General features: G+C 38.0%; 1 protein-coding gene across 1 annotated transcript; it reads left to right on the top strand.

Moving 5' to 3' along the window:
* The first annotated feature begins 12124 nt into the window (after positions 1-12124).
* LOC112198908 (aspartic proteinase CDR1) lies at positions 12125-13498 on the top strand. The gene has a single exon (XM_024340002.1). It carries the CDS (start codon positions 12125-12127, stop codon positions 13496-13498), a length of 1374 nt encoding a protein of 457 aa, XP_024195770.1.
* Positions 13499-14384: the final 886 nt, after the last annotated feature.

Here is a 14384-nt window from a genome sequence, read left to right as displayed (position 1 = left end):
AACTTGAAAGACTAACTTTCCTAGAATTTATAGAAAAGCCGCGCAAACCTCTTTCCTTTCTAGACTTAGATTTGAATTATGCATCCTAATTTTCAGATTGTATCAATGAGCTAAAAACACAACAGTAGCAGCCAAAAGTTATGCGATTACTATTATCCAAACAAAAATTGGGTAACGTAAAGATACGGATTGACCTATAAAATTATTAGCTAAAGCTTTTTATATTACACAGCAGAGAATTTACTCAGTTTGGATAAAGAAAAAAAGAAAATAAAAAGGAACCCTTAGAGTATCTAAATTTGACAAAGAGAAGCTCACACCTGACAGTAATACCACAGCCTAAGGACAATCTTCTGAGTAGAAATTGGTGTTCAAGCTGTGCCACCATTGCCCAGGGTTATGAAATTCACAACACAATTCAATAGCAATCCAAACAATATATAACCATCTAAAACAAATCAATGCAAACGCTAAATCTAGAAACATTTGATAACCCCCAATTCCAAATAAAAGTTGAGACAAATCATAATTCTCAAGTTGAGACAACCCTGGTAACCCCAATCACAGATATGTAGGTGCAGAACCCAATGACAAACCCAGAACCCTAAACCCAATGACAAACCTAGAACCTAGAACCTAGAACCTTTCAATTTCTGTAAACAAACCTTTTGTCGGGTAGAGAGGGATCCAAATTGGCCGCTTTAGGGTTTGTGAGACAAAATTAAGAGAGGGAGGACTGAGAGTGTCGAGAGCGGACTGAGAGGACAACTTTTCTTAGAAAATCACCATTTCTTATCCTGCAATTTGAACAAAATTCATCGCTGAGGACCCAAAGGGAAGAGGTCGTGGAGAGCTTGGTCATCGCTGACCTCGACTCCGGTGCGAACTCCCTTAAAGTTGATACAGTCTCCATGGCCATCCTTCATCCGTCGAATAAATCAGAGAATTAGGAAGGATAGCCATGGAGACAGGAGAGGGGATTTCTTGCCTGACGGCTGACGACGAAGGCCATGGTTTTATGCGATGGATTGAGACGAAGGCAATGGATTCAGATCGAGAGACTGAGAGAGCTTTCACGACTCATGAGAGAGAGGGATTTCGCAGAGGAGAGAGGGGGGTGGTTTCACGACTGAGAAAGCTCGAGAGAGAGGTTAGGTTTTGTTTTGCAACTTAGAGGGATTAGGTTTTGCGACTTAGAGAATCGCAGAGAAGGAGGAGTGAAATGAGAGAGAGGGGTTAGGGTTTGATTTCAAGTATATGGTGTCACGCCCCTGATTTTACACACATGAAAATCGATATATATAATCTTATAATTACATATGTGTGAACGTTCAGCCATCAATACAAAATAACTAGAAACTTTTTCCCCTTTTGACCCAAGTACATATTGATGCCCTGAACCCACTATGTCAATATTGACCCGCTCCACAGAGTCATATATTACAATGCTTACGAATTAAATTGTCAACAACAAAATAAAACGTAATGCAGCTCAGAGTTACTATACAACGAAAGTCCTTATCAATGGTAAAGTCACAAAGATAGTTTCCTACCGTAAAGCTGCAAAGGTGCCCCCTCAGCTTCAGCCACGATATTCCTGACCTGCAGGATTAACCCCTACACCATTCCATTGAATAGTGCACCGGGTTGCCACACAACAAACCCGGTAAGCTTATGAAGCTCGTATGAGTAACTCAAAACCACAAAGCAAAACACATTTCTTAAGTCACTACAACCTAAACAACGATAAGCACACATCTCACACCTACAACTATCAATTCCATAGCCTTCCATATTGTGCTTATATAAGTCAACTGGTGACTAAAGCCTCATGCTCAGAACCTCAATCCTAGCATCCAATTACATAAATTTCGGTCAAACAAGACTTCCTCAAGCAATGTTTGACGCCATCCTAACGCACTACGGCGAATTCCAAATCACACTCATTCTATTCCCCCCCCTAGGAGCTTTTTGTCATCAACATGACATCGAGGTGAAAAACAATGAATCACCTTCCTATCCTCACCACAGAGTACAATTCATCACCACTATGGCTCTTAAGAGAAATCAAACCATCAATCAATACAATCAAGAAGAAACAAAGCAATCACATATCAAAACAAGCAAAACAATTCATAGTAACCCTTGCATATAATTTAGTTCAGGAGGTCACATTAAGTCAAGCAATTCTAGTCAAAGTAGTCATCGTAATTCCACACTCTGACATCTGTAGGTAGCCCCAAGCATCACAGCAGTCCTCTCGATCTTTGTTAACTTAATAACAATTCAGCTCCGTTACCGAGCAGTCATCACGCTGATCATCGCACAGATTTCACCAGTCATCACGTAGATATTCATCATCCTACTGATCATCACATAGATTTCAAGGGTCATCACATAGATAGCATGTCACGCCTCGAATTTTGAATAAAGAAATTCAAATCCGAAACGTGAAAACTTAACCAAATACCCAAAATACATAGAAACTTTTTCAAATAAATTTGAGCAACAACAAACGTTAATAAAGACTCGATCACTTAAGTCGAATATCACATCAACAAGTGTATACAAAACTCTAGAGACCTGATATACAAATGTACACGCTCGCTAGGAGCATACCATAAACAGCAGTACACTAACAAAAATAGGTTATGAACCTAACACTGCTGCACTCCACGCCCTCGTACTCAGCCCTGGTGGTCCTCACCTGCAAGAACAACCGCTACACCATAGAATAGTGCACCGGGATTGAACAAAACAAACCCGGTAAGCTTTTTAAGCCCGTATGAGTAAACTCAATTAAAGTGACTCACGTCACTTATGCATATAATTTTCTCAACTCGTGAGATAAATTAAAGCAACCACATTTAACCCACAAAACACCACCAAACATACAATCACTCTAGGTAAACAATTAGTAATCTTGCATAGAAAATTAGTTCAGGAGATCACCTAAAATCACACAATCAAATCATAGCAACTCCTGCATATAACTTAGTTCAGGAGATTACCCAAAAACAAAAAATAGAAATCATATAAATCCCTGCATAGAGTTTAGTTCAGGAATTTACATTAAACAAACAATACAAAAAGTGGTAATTAATCCCTGCATATAACTTAGTTCAGGAGATTACCTAAAATTCAACAATTAGAAGGAAAAGGAAAATAAATGAAGAAGTCACACAACTCACACTAAAGTCAATGATCACCCATCAACTCCAAACTAAAGTCAATAGTCGATGTTCACCCATCGACTTTGACTAAAGTAGATGATCACCCATCAACTCCAAATACTATTTTAATACAATTACATCAATCACACACATGATGAATTGTACACCCCACACTCATACAATTACATCAATCACACACATGATGAATTGTATACAGCTACACTCATACAATTACATCAATCACACACATGATGAATTGTATACCACTACAATCATACAATTTCATCAATCACTCACAAGATGAATTGTAAACCGCTACACTCATGCAATTACATCAATCACACACATGATGAATTGTATACCCGAAAAGAGTAAATGCTTGCAATAATAATTCAATCAAATCACCATCATCACTTCACCAATGTCACACCATCCAATATATATATTCCACGTAAATATATATATATATATATATATATACGTAGTCATTCACGCAGGAATGACCACTAATACCAACTATAGTTTTATAAGTTATTCCTTTCGAAAATCATTTTATATCAAAACATTATTTTAACTTACCCATGAACCGTTGTCGATCAAGTTCATATATTTTAAAACAAATAATTTATTTTGATAAATATGATTTTGCATACTAACAATTAAATCTACTAAAATAAAACATAACTAATTATCAACCGAAACATCGTGAGATTTACTCACCTCTAATCCAGCTGCGTCTTCTATACAGTTCAAAATCACAATCACAACCGTCTGCCTAACCAAAACCGCCAATTACCTAATCAAAATGCAATCCTAACTTTGCAATTGATTTATAACACACTTAAACGACAATCCAACGGTCACATTCTGACGGATCGCCCTTGGGATCATCCTATCAAAATTATACGAAGATCCAACGGTCGGATCTTCGCGGATTGCAAACCGAAGATAATCGAAACCCTAGCATGCATCAACCTTCTCCAAAATAACCTTATAATATATCAAAACGATCGTATGGATGCGTAGATGCATAAACTGAAGATATGACCCAAAAATATGGTCTGACGCGCCGCCACGCGCTGCCACAAGCGACGGGTCAGCAGGCGGTCAACGCCGAGTCAACCACATCCGATGCAAAAGTCGTCAACTACAAACTTGTTCAAAATGAAGGGATGAGCCACTTTCATACCTGGAGCTAAGTGAGATTCGGTCTAGATGGTCCTAGATCAAGCTTGGAAGTTGGATCAATCTTGGTTGTCTGATCACGTTTCCAGATTCAACCAGAGCCGTTGAAAGCTTTACACCTTGATCTTTTGCTCCACACACCAAATCGTGATGCAAGGTCGATATGGGAATGATCAGCAGGAAGAGGACATTCCAAAACCGTGAAGAAATCGGCCAGGAAGTCATCGGAGATCTGAAAACCAGTCAGATCCCGAAAGCATAAACTTTGGGCGCTCCGATCCGCTGTTTCTGGCGAACCACGGCGCAAACCACCACACAAGGCGGCTCACGATGCTGGTCTGAATGTTCCTTGCCTTGTCCCGTTGTCGGAGGTGGCCGGACGAGAGAGAATGAGTCGGGTCGGGAACTGGGTTTCGTCTCGGGTCGGGTCGCGCGGAGGAGAGAGAACAGAGAGAATTCTGGGGGAGAAAATGAGATTTTCGGAACTTTTGGGATTTATGAAAAAATCCAGAATTTTCTTATATTTATAGAATTTTCCCCAAATTTCAATCGCTCATAACTTTCTCATACGAACTCCGATTTCTGCGTTCCACATGTCCACGAACTCGTATCGACGCGCTCTACGATTTCTGTGAAGGAAGTTTCCACAGGATCCTAACGTATAAAAAGTCAACCTTTGTGAACCCCCTAAAACGTGCACTTCGAATAATTATTCGTCCGAAAATAATTCCACTCCACCCTCGAACCACGAAATCGTACAAACGAACACTTTATTAATCCCAGGAAACATTTAGGAATTAATAACAAATTTCAGGGGTCTTACATAGCAATTGCCCAGCTGATCATCACGTACAATTCACCGGTCATCACAAAGATAGCGATCATCACATAGATTCATTACTAGTCATCACACAGATAGCAAACATCACACAAATATCCCTACGCAAACTACACAGATATTTCTACACAAGCTTTACATGACAATCATCACAAAGATTCATCATACTGATGTCATCGATTCAATACACAAATATTCCTACACAAGCTTCACATGGAAATCATCACAAAGATTCATCAACACACACACACACACACACACACACACACACATATATATATTTCACGTAAATACATATATGCACATAGTCATTCACTTAGGAATACCACTAATACCAACTATAGTCGTATTTAACCTAATAACTCCAAGACAATAGGGTAATCCTGCTCATAACAAATATCGATCATGCTCATAACAAATATCGATCCTACTCATAACAAATATCGATCCTACTCATAACAAATATCGATCCTGCTTATAACAAATATCGTGAGATTTACTCACCAAACGATAAAGGTAATCCGTTCATTAATGAACCTTGTGAGATTACTCACCTTTGAATCCCGCTGCGTCTTCAATACAGAACAAAGCAGCCAAACCACCCAAAATAGCTGTCCAAAGAATACCTCGTCACGTACCTAAGCAAATACAGCTCTGATTCAGTCAACGAATCACAAGAAATAATGTTCGAAACCTTAAATTGAACCAAAATTCCCAATGTGACGCCAAATGAGGCGAAACCACATCCGAAACCACCCAATGTCTCCGGAATACTTATACGATCGATATGTCAAAATCACAAGTCGATCGGATGCTCAAATCCTCACGGATCAATAAATTCACCGACATGAAACGGTAAAAATCATAACAAATTCATACGAACTCCAAAATTTGCATATTATATATCGAAACGCTCATATCAATGAGTAGAACATATATAATACTAGAAACAGTCCCTTACATGGTCAGAACACCGCCGGAATGCCGCCACAGGAGGTGGCTCACCGCCGCCGGCCAAAAACTCATTATCTCACAAAATTCCCAACATCAAAAAGCTTCATCTAAGCATGCTTGTGAATTCTCATAACTAGCTCGAAGTCAGAAAACAAGCATAAGGGATCGAAAACTACCTCACAAGCCATGAATAGTAATCCAATATAAGTTTAACAAAGTTTTACTGAATCGATCCAAACAACCACCAAGGATCGATCAAGGAGGCTACTCTGAGCTCAACCAAGAAGACTTGAAGCCTCGCCGACTTCGGAACAAGGATTTCCAACCTGGTCCGAAATCCTCAAACTGCACCGCCTTGCTGCACTTCCTCCACCATGAATCGCTGCAAGAGGCTGCCACAGAGAAGACCGCACGAGAGAGGCGAATCGTTTTGTGTAGGTTTCAAGGCTAGAGGTCGCCGGAGATCGCTGAAAAATCCGGGTCGGATCACCTGGTTCGGGTCGGGTCAGACGCGGGTGAGGAGAGAGAACGGAGCGTTTCTGGTGATTTTCCGGAAATGGTGAAAGTAAATGGAAATAGTAAATTTCCAAAGGTGGAAACTCCTATTTATAAAACTTTCCCAAAACTTCCGCATACCATAACTTTCTCATACGAACTCCGATTGCCGTGTTCCACATGTCCACGAACTCGTATCGACATGCTCTACAACTTTCGTGCAGGAAGTTTTCCGAGAATCCCAACTTATAAAAAGTCAACCTTTGCGCCCCCTTAAAACCATACTTTTCAAATACTTAATTCGTCCGAAACACTTCCGCTCGGTCCACAAGCCACGAAACCGTCCTATAACCACAATTTAGATTCCGGAAAATTCTCCAAAAATAAATGACAAATTTACGGGGTACTACATATGGGTTGCTGGTTAGAGGAAGTAAACGAGGCTGTTCTATAAGGAGTAAGAGTGCTTATTGGGTTTGGTGGGAGTAAAGGTTTCAATTAAGTTGTTTGGTGGGAGACTTCAACTTGTCTTATGTTTCTAAAAACAACAGATAAATAAAGCACTGTTGTGTGAGTATACGATGACAAAGCAGGTTGGGAGGGAAAATTTGCCGCCTGTGCCTACATAAGTTTCATCAAATTGAAACTTTGCCGCGCTGTGCAAGTTGCTTGCATGTTCAGATAACAGAACCATGAAAATCTATTGTACAAATTTGAGCATCTTGCACTAGGTGTACATAGTAGGATTTCTCAAAGTTCATACAACACTTCGTTATACAACAGATAGTTCAAATTTCATTTTGGTGAGCTCGTTCTGTGAGGGAGTTATGTGCTTATTTCCCTCCATTCTAGGCTCACATTTACACAACAGAAAGTTCTAAACTCAGTTGTGCAATATCTTCCTAAAAAAAACTTTTCAATTTGCTGACATTTACACAACAGAAACATATTTGTACCATTGTATGATAGAGTTTGTGCTAACACATAATAGCATATTTGTGTTCTGTTGTGTGATGAGTGTTGTGTGTTTTGATTTTTGTAGTAGTGTCAAAACACTCCTGCACTTTCAATTTTGATCTAATAGGTCCAATTTGTTAGTTTTCCGACAATTGAGTTATTTAACTTGTTAATGTGGCTCATATATGACCTATGTTTTATGATTTGGTGTCGAGGTGGTCTGCATAGTCAATTTAGGAGTGAGTCCTACTACTAAAAATAAATAGTTTTTCAACAAATAATCTAACTATAACTTGAACCCATAACAGAATATTAACGAATTGGACCTATTAGATCAAAGTTGAAAGTGCAGAGGTGTTTTTGATGAAATTAGAAGTCCATGAACTGAATTGATTTTGGAACTAAACTACAGGGTACTAACTAGTATTTAGCCCTATGAATAAATATAAAATGAACATAACTAAACAATGTAAAACTTAAAACATCAAGTCAACCTAACTACAAGGTATAATTAAAGAACTTGAAATCAATTTAACCAAAAAGTATGCAAGCATGAGTGTTTTACCTCATAGAAAGGCATATATTTTTACCTCGCAAAGAGAAAATATGGTATTCTAGTATAAACCTAACTAAAAGGTGGAAAGTGAAGAACATTAAATAAACCTACCTATAAGGTACATACAATTATAGAACACGAAATCAACATAAAAAATAATATGCAAATCTAGACCTCATGTACAGGTATAATTATTTTCACCTCATAAAGAGGTATGTTTTTCACTATATATGTCTAAAACAAAGGTAAAAGTCTAGCCACGTACTATACCTAATATGCAGATGCCTAATATGAGGTGTACTGAAATTTTGAGCTCTTAATACATATACTACAAAAATTACGTAATGTTTACCTTAGAATAAGATTCAATAGTGGTTTGTCAACCAACAATCAACGCACACACACGCATGTTCTTTTCCAGGTTAAAGGTAATTAAGTTAAGAAGGAAATGTGAGGAAAAAAAAATGAAGAAGAAGAAGAATAGCTACCATCGATGGAATGATTTACACCAAAAGGTCCACAATCGTTTAGGGCCGACAAGAAAATACCTTGACCATAGAAAGCTTAATGCTAGAGAAGGAGAATCACGTTCATAAAATACTTGACATTACATACAAGAGCCACAACCATAGATGTCACGCCCCGAATTTTGAATAACAAATTCAAATCCGAAACATGAATAACAACCAATACAAATAACGTCCTGAATTTTTTTTTCTTAACCAATGTCTCACAAAACATAAAACAAACCTCGTAGCAAACTATCTCTCGAGTCAAATATTACAATAGCACCATAAATAAAAGTTACACTCAAAAGAGTATAAAACACACTAAAATAGACCAAGTGCTGACGTCAACCCCGCTGCCCTACTCAGCTCGCTCTCCACCCTGATTATCCTGACCTGTAGGATTATCCGCTACACCGTTTGAATAGTGTACTGGGATTGCAACAACACAAAATCCTGTAAGCTTTTTGCAAAGCTCGTGAGTAAATAAGAAATGAAAGGTTGATTTAATAAATCACATTCTTTTAATTCAAGTATATCAATCCAACAATCCGAACACACACAACAACCCCCAACAATTTAATCAACAACCCAACTCACGTGGCACAAAGTACTCACAATGCAATAACCTAGTTACCACCATGACCGTACTCCCACAACAGACTAGAGCTCTATCTGAATCGTTACTTGTCACCTTGGCCCAAGTGCAAGCATCTGATATACTTCAGTTAATACTATAACCGTCGAACTTTGGCCATTTCTGCCCGCAGAACAAAAATACTTCGTTTATCACAATGATAACTGTTGAACTTTGGACATTTCTGCCCTCAGAACAAAACACTCTGGTTATTATAACCATCGAACTTTGGACATTTCAGTCCGTAGAACAAAATATAAATAGAATCCCACCCAATTCACAATATCACGTCTCCACCCAAATCATGCTCACAACAATACCAATTATCATAATAATCATGGCAAATAAATCCTTCATTCAAGTATAAAAACGAAATCATCAAAAAACCACATATTTCAATGTCACACCATTCCGTATAAAATCACGCAAAAAAAAAAAAAAAAAATATATATATATATATATATGTAATCATCCACTCAGGAATGACCATTAATACCAACTATAGTTCACACGTAGTAAAACCAAGAAATTCATTTTCCTATATACTTTAAATTTCATTTTCTTAAAACCATTTTCTCACACATTACAAATAATTGTGCAATAAGGAAATTCGGTTCGTAAATGAACCATGTGAGATTTACTCATCTCCAATCCCGCTGCGTCTTCTCAACATCTTAAAATACAGTTCACAATCGTCCACCAACTCAAACTGTCAATCACCTAACCAAATATGATAATTAACTTAGCGTACAATTCAAAAACGCACTTATCTGAAGATCCAACGATAGGATCTTCACCCGTGACCACACAAAGTTATTGAAACAGTCCTACGATCATTATAACAAAACTACAAGTCTATTGGACGATCCGATCTTCACAGATCACAAATCAAACGATCAAAATCGATCGAAATTGTAAAATTCATAACTTAATCATACGATCTCCAAAAATTTACATGCTATATAAGGAAATGATCGTATCGACATGTAGAACCTAAAAATAGGCAGATACTGCCCTTGGGGTGACCGGAATTGGCCGGAAATTTCCGCCGGAGTTAGAGGCAGAGCCGCCGCCGACCACCTAGAATGGCATCGGGGTTAGGCTACTCCTCTTCGTGTCATCATTTTGAGCAACTTTCATAACTAGTACAAAGTCAGAAAATGATTGGAAGTGGTCGAAAATTATCAAAACAGTCGTGTGTGGCCGGAATTTTTCCAGAATTGTCGATGCTCCGACGAACGTGAAAACCTTCACTTCAGGTGCTGTCCTTCTTGAAGCTTGATTAAAAGGTTAAGGCGAGTTCAACAAGCCAAGAAACTCGAGTTTTAGTGGCCGGTATCGAGATATCGCCGTCGACCTCAATCAGACCAAAACCAAAACAAGCTTCCCGCCACCGCTACAAGCCGTTCTGCCGTGCAAGGCTGCCACTAGCGGCTGTACAAGGTCAAGGCGAAGGCGTGGGAATAAGTTTGGTGTAATTTGGTGGCCTGTAGCTAGAGATATCGAGATTGACTTGAAATCGACTCAAAACGGAGCCGAGTCCGCCGCCGCCGCTTCCGGCAGTATTGCGGTGTAAGGCTGCCACTGACAGCTGTGAAAGGTCGATGCGAAGCTAATGGAGGTGGTCCGATGTCTTGAGGTGGCCTGAGGAGGAAGAGATCGGCTGGTGAAGAATTGCTCTGTTTTGAGCTCGTTTCAACAGAGAGAGAGAGAGAGAGAGAGAGAGAGAGAGAGAGAGAGAGAGAGAGAGAGAGAGAGAGAGAGTGAGAGAGAGAGTGAGAGAGAGAACAAAGGAGAAGAGGAAGAAAACGGCTGACAGAAATGGGAACCCTAAATTTGAAAACTTTCTATTTATATATATACCCAAAATGGAAACATTTTCAAACACGATAACTTCTTCATAAGAACTCCGATTCTTGCATTCTGCATAAGCACGAACTCGTATCGATGAGATCTACAACTTTCGTGAAGAAATTTTCCTCAAATTCCTTATGTATAAAGAGTTGATTTAGTGCCCCCCCCCCCCCCCCCCCCCCCCTAAAGAACGTTCGTCTTGAAAATAAAATCATTCGAAACCAAATTCCTCACACAACGACATATGAATCATGCCCACAATTCATAATTCATATAACTGAACAAATATTGAATCCAAAATATTTAACTGAAATTTCGAGTCTTCACAATAGAACCTTTGGTGTTGAAGAAAAACATTATCAAAATATAGACAGATTCTTAACTTATAGAAGACATCTTTTAAGTTAGGACAATTTTAGGAATGATTTACATTAAATATCTTATTCAATTTCATATAAATTCCATAATTTTATACCAAATCAATAAGAGTAATTTAAGAAAGATATGCATCAAATATGATATTAAATTACTAATCAGATTGCTAATTTTAATCATATTAATTCTTCCTTTTTATATGCAAAGACATTCAATAAGGACATATTAGTCATGTATAAAAGAAAAATCAATAACGATTGAGTGTGCACGATGGAAAAGGAAATAAATTTGAGGTGGCAGCTGAGTTATTGGACAACAATTAACAAGAAAAATTGATGCGGACTACAACCAATATGGAGTCTAGTTTTTGGACTTTATTATTTATTACCTTTTAGTATTATGTTTGCTTCTTTGTACGTAGATTATTCCCCATACATATCATCACGTTTATAATTAGCCATTACCGCTGCCCTTGAATCTTACTTGTAACATATGACTTTTTCCTAAATTTCAGCTTTAGCTTCCTAATAAGTGGTAAAGACTTCGATATATACCTGTTCCATAGAAGACCTTCCAGAGTTCCAGTACGTAGCCATGGCAACCGCAGTCGCAGAACTTGTTAGGCTCTCTCTTATTACTTTCCTTTTAACCTCACACAGTTTATGCTTAACCGCCAACCCTGCCACAACCTCTACCGTCACAAAACCAAAGCGTTTTGTCACAAAACTCATTCACCATGATTCGGCTTTGTCTCCTTACTATAATCCTAATGCAAGCATTAGAGATATTGTTTCACGCTTAGTGAAAAGCTCTGCGGCACGCTTCACATACCTAAAAGCAAAGAGTACTAATGCTTTTGTGATGGACGATACACGTGCTGGTGTTGTTCCGGAGAAGTCTGCAACAGAGTTTATGGCAAATTTCTCATTTGGAGAGCCACCAGTTCCACAGCTTTTGGCAATGGATACCGGCAGCAACTTATTGTGGGTTCACTGCCTGCCTTGCACCAAGTGTTTTAAACAATCCAATCCGATTTTTGATCCTTCCAAGTCCTCCACATACAAAACCTTGCCATGCGCATCTCCCGATTGTATTCAGTCGAGCCCTGGTGATAAGTGTGATTCCTCAAACAATTGCATATTCCTTCAGAAGTACCTTGATGGCACTGCGGCGGCAGGACTTATGGCGACTGAAAAGCTCACCTTCGAGACATCTGACGAAGGGCTTAGCCCCGTCTCCGATGCAGTTTTTGGCTGTGCACATGAGAGTATTGCTGACTACGATGGACAAATAAGTGGAGTACTTGGTCTTGGCCCTTCAGAAATATCTTTGACAACCAAGTTAGGCTCCAAGTTTTCTTATTGCATTGGAAGCATAAGGGACCCTAACTACCCTCACAACCAATTGATCTTCGGTGAGGGTACAAAGATAGAAGGGGCAGCAACCCCCCTTGAACTGTACAATGAACTTTACTATCTAACCCTGGAGGGCATCAGCCTCGGTCAGTCCCGCCTCCAAATTGATCCAAAAGTATTCACTAGATCACCATCAGGAACTGGTGGAACGGTTATCGACTCCGGAACTACACTAAGTTTCGTGGTTAAAAGTGCATATGATGTACTCAGTGCTGAAGTGCAAAAATTAGCAAACGGAATATTAGAACGTGTCCAAGATCCTGATACGCCCACAGCTCTTTGCTACAAAGGGACAATAGACCGAGACCTTGTTGGTTTTCCAGGTGCAACGTTTCACCTGGCAGGAGGGGTTGATTTGTTTCTGGACAAAACGAGCCTCTTCCAGGTTACTGGTGAGAATGAGTTCTGCTTAGCCGTGCAAATGCTAGAGGGCATGGGTGAAGGATTGAATGTTATTGGAATTCTGGCACAGCAAAATTATAATGTTGCATATGACATTGCCGCAGAGAAGGTTTATTTCCAGTACATTGACTGTGAGCTTCTTGAAAATTGATTAAAATTTACATTGGGAATAAGATTTGTGGCCTTAATTTTAGGTGTCAAGTCCTAGACACCTCACTAATTTGTCAAATCATGTCATGTCATTCTTGAATAAAAAGACTATCTTATCCTTTCAAAATCTAATGGCTCTAAATTATTTTAGCTTTCTTTTAGAAAAGATATATTATTTTTTTTTCTTTTTCTTTTTCTTTTATTATATATATATATATAATACGTCTAAAAAAATTATATTTATATATATTCACATATATAAATGGGAAATTTTAAATACACACCCTAAACTATTTAATACACATTCCTATTATTTTATATTTTAAATCAGATTTTATAGATAGATTAAATGACCAAAATAGACATCTATATATTAAAAGAAAAATAATAATAATCATATCTTCCTTATATGATTATATAATTATAAACACAATAAATTTCTATACATACATCCTCATTTAAAACAAGAATAAAGTTAGAAACCATCTAATTTAAATTTTCCTTAAATAAATTGTAATTAAATGGGGTGAGAAACTATATAATTTAGAATTTCAAAATTAATGGCATTAAATGTTTTTAAAACAAATCGCTTTACTCCCACTTTTTCTTTTCTTTTCTAAAAGTTATTATTAGTCCATTTATCATCTAATATAAAAGATCACAGGTATAAAACTTTGTAATTGTTAATTTGTTTGATCATCCAATGACAATTTCATAGTTCTGCCATTGTGGAGAAACTACTGATACAGTTTTAGTTGAATGTTCGACTCAAAATTTTATACTTGATCAATATGGTGTTGGTGGATGAGAACTCAAATAATACAAAACCTATTTCTAAGCATCTATTTGATGGGAACAATAATGAATCCTTATGGATTTTCCAATAA

This window comes from Rosa chinensis, chromosome 4, assembly GCF_002994745.2.
Source record: "Rosa chinensis cultivar Old Blush chromosome 4, RchiOBHm-V2, whole genome shotgun sequence".
Lineage (NCBI taxonomy): Eukaryota > Viridiplantae > Streptophyta > Magnoliopsida > Rosales > Rosaceae > Rosa > Rosa chinensis.
The sequence above is the reverse complement of the archived record's forward strand: the minus strand, read 5'-3'. Positions and strand labels throughout refer to the sequence as shown.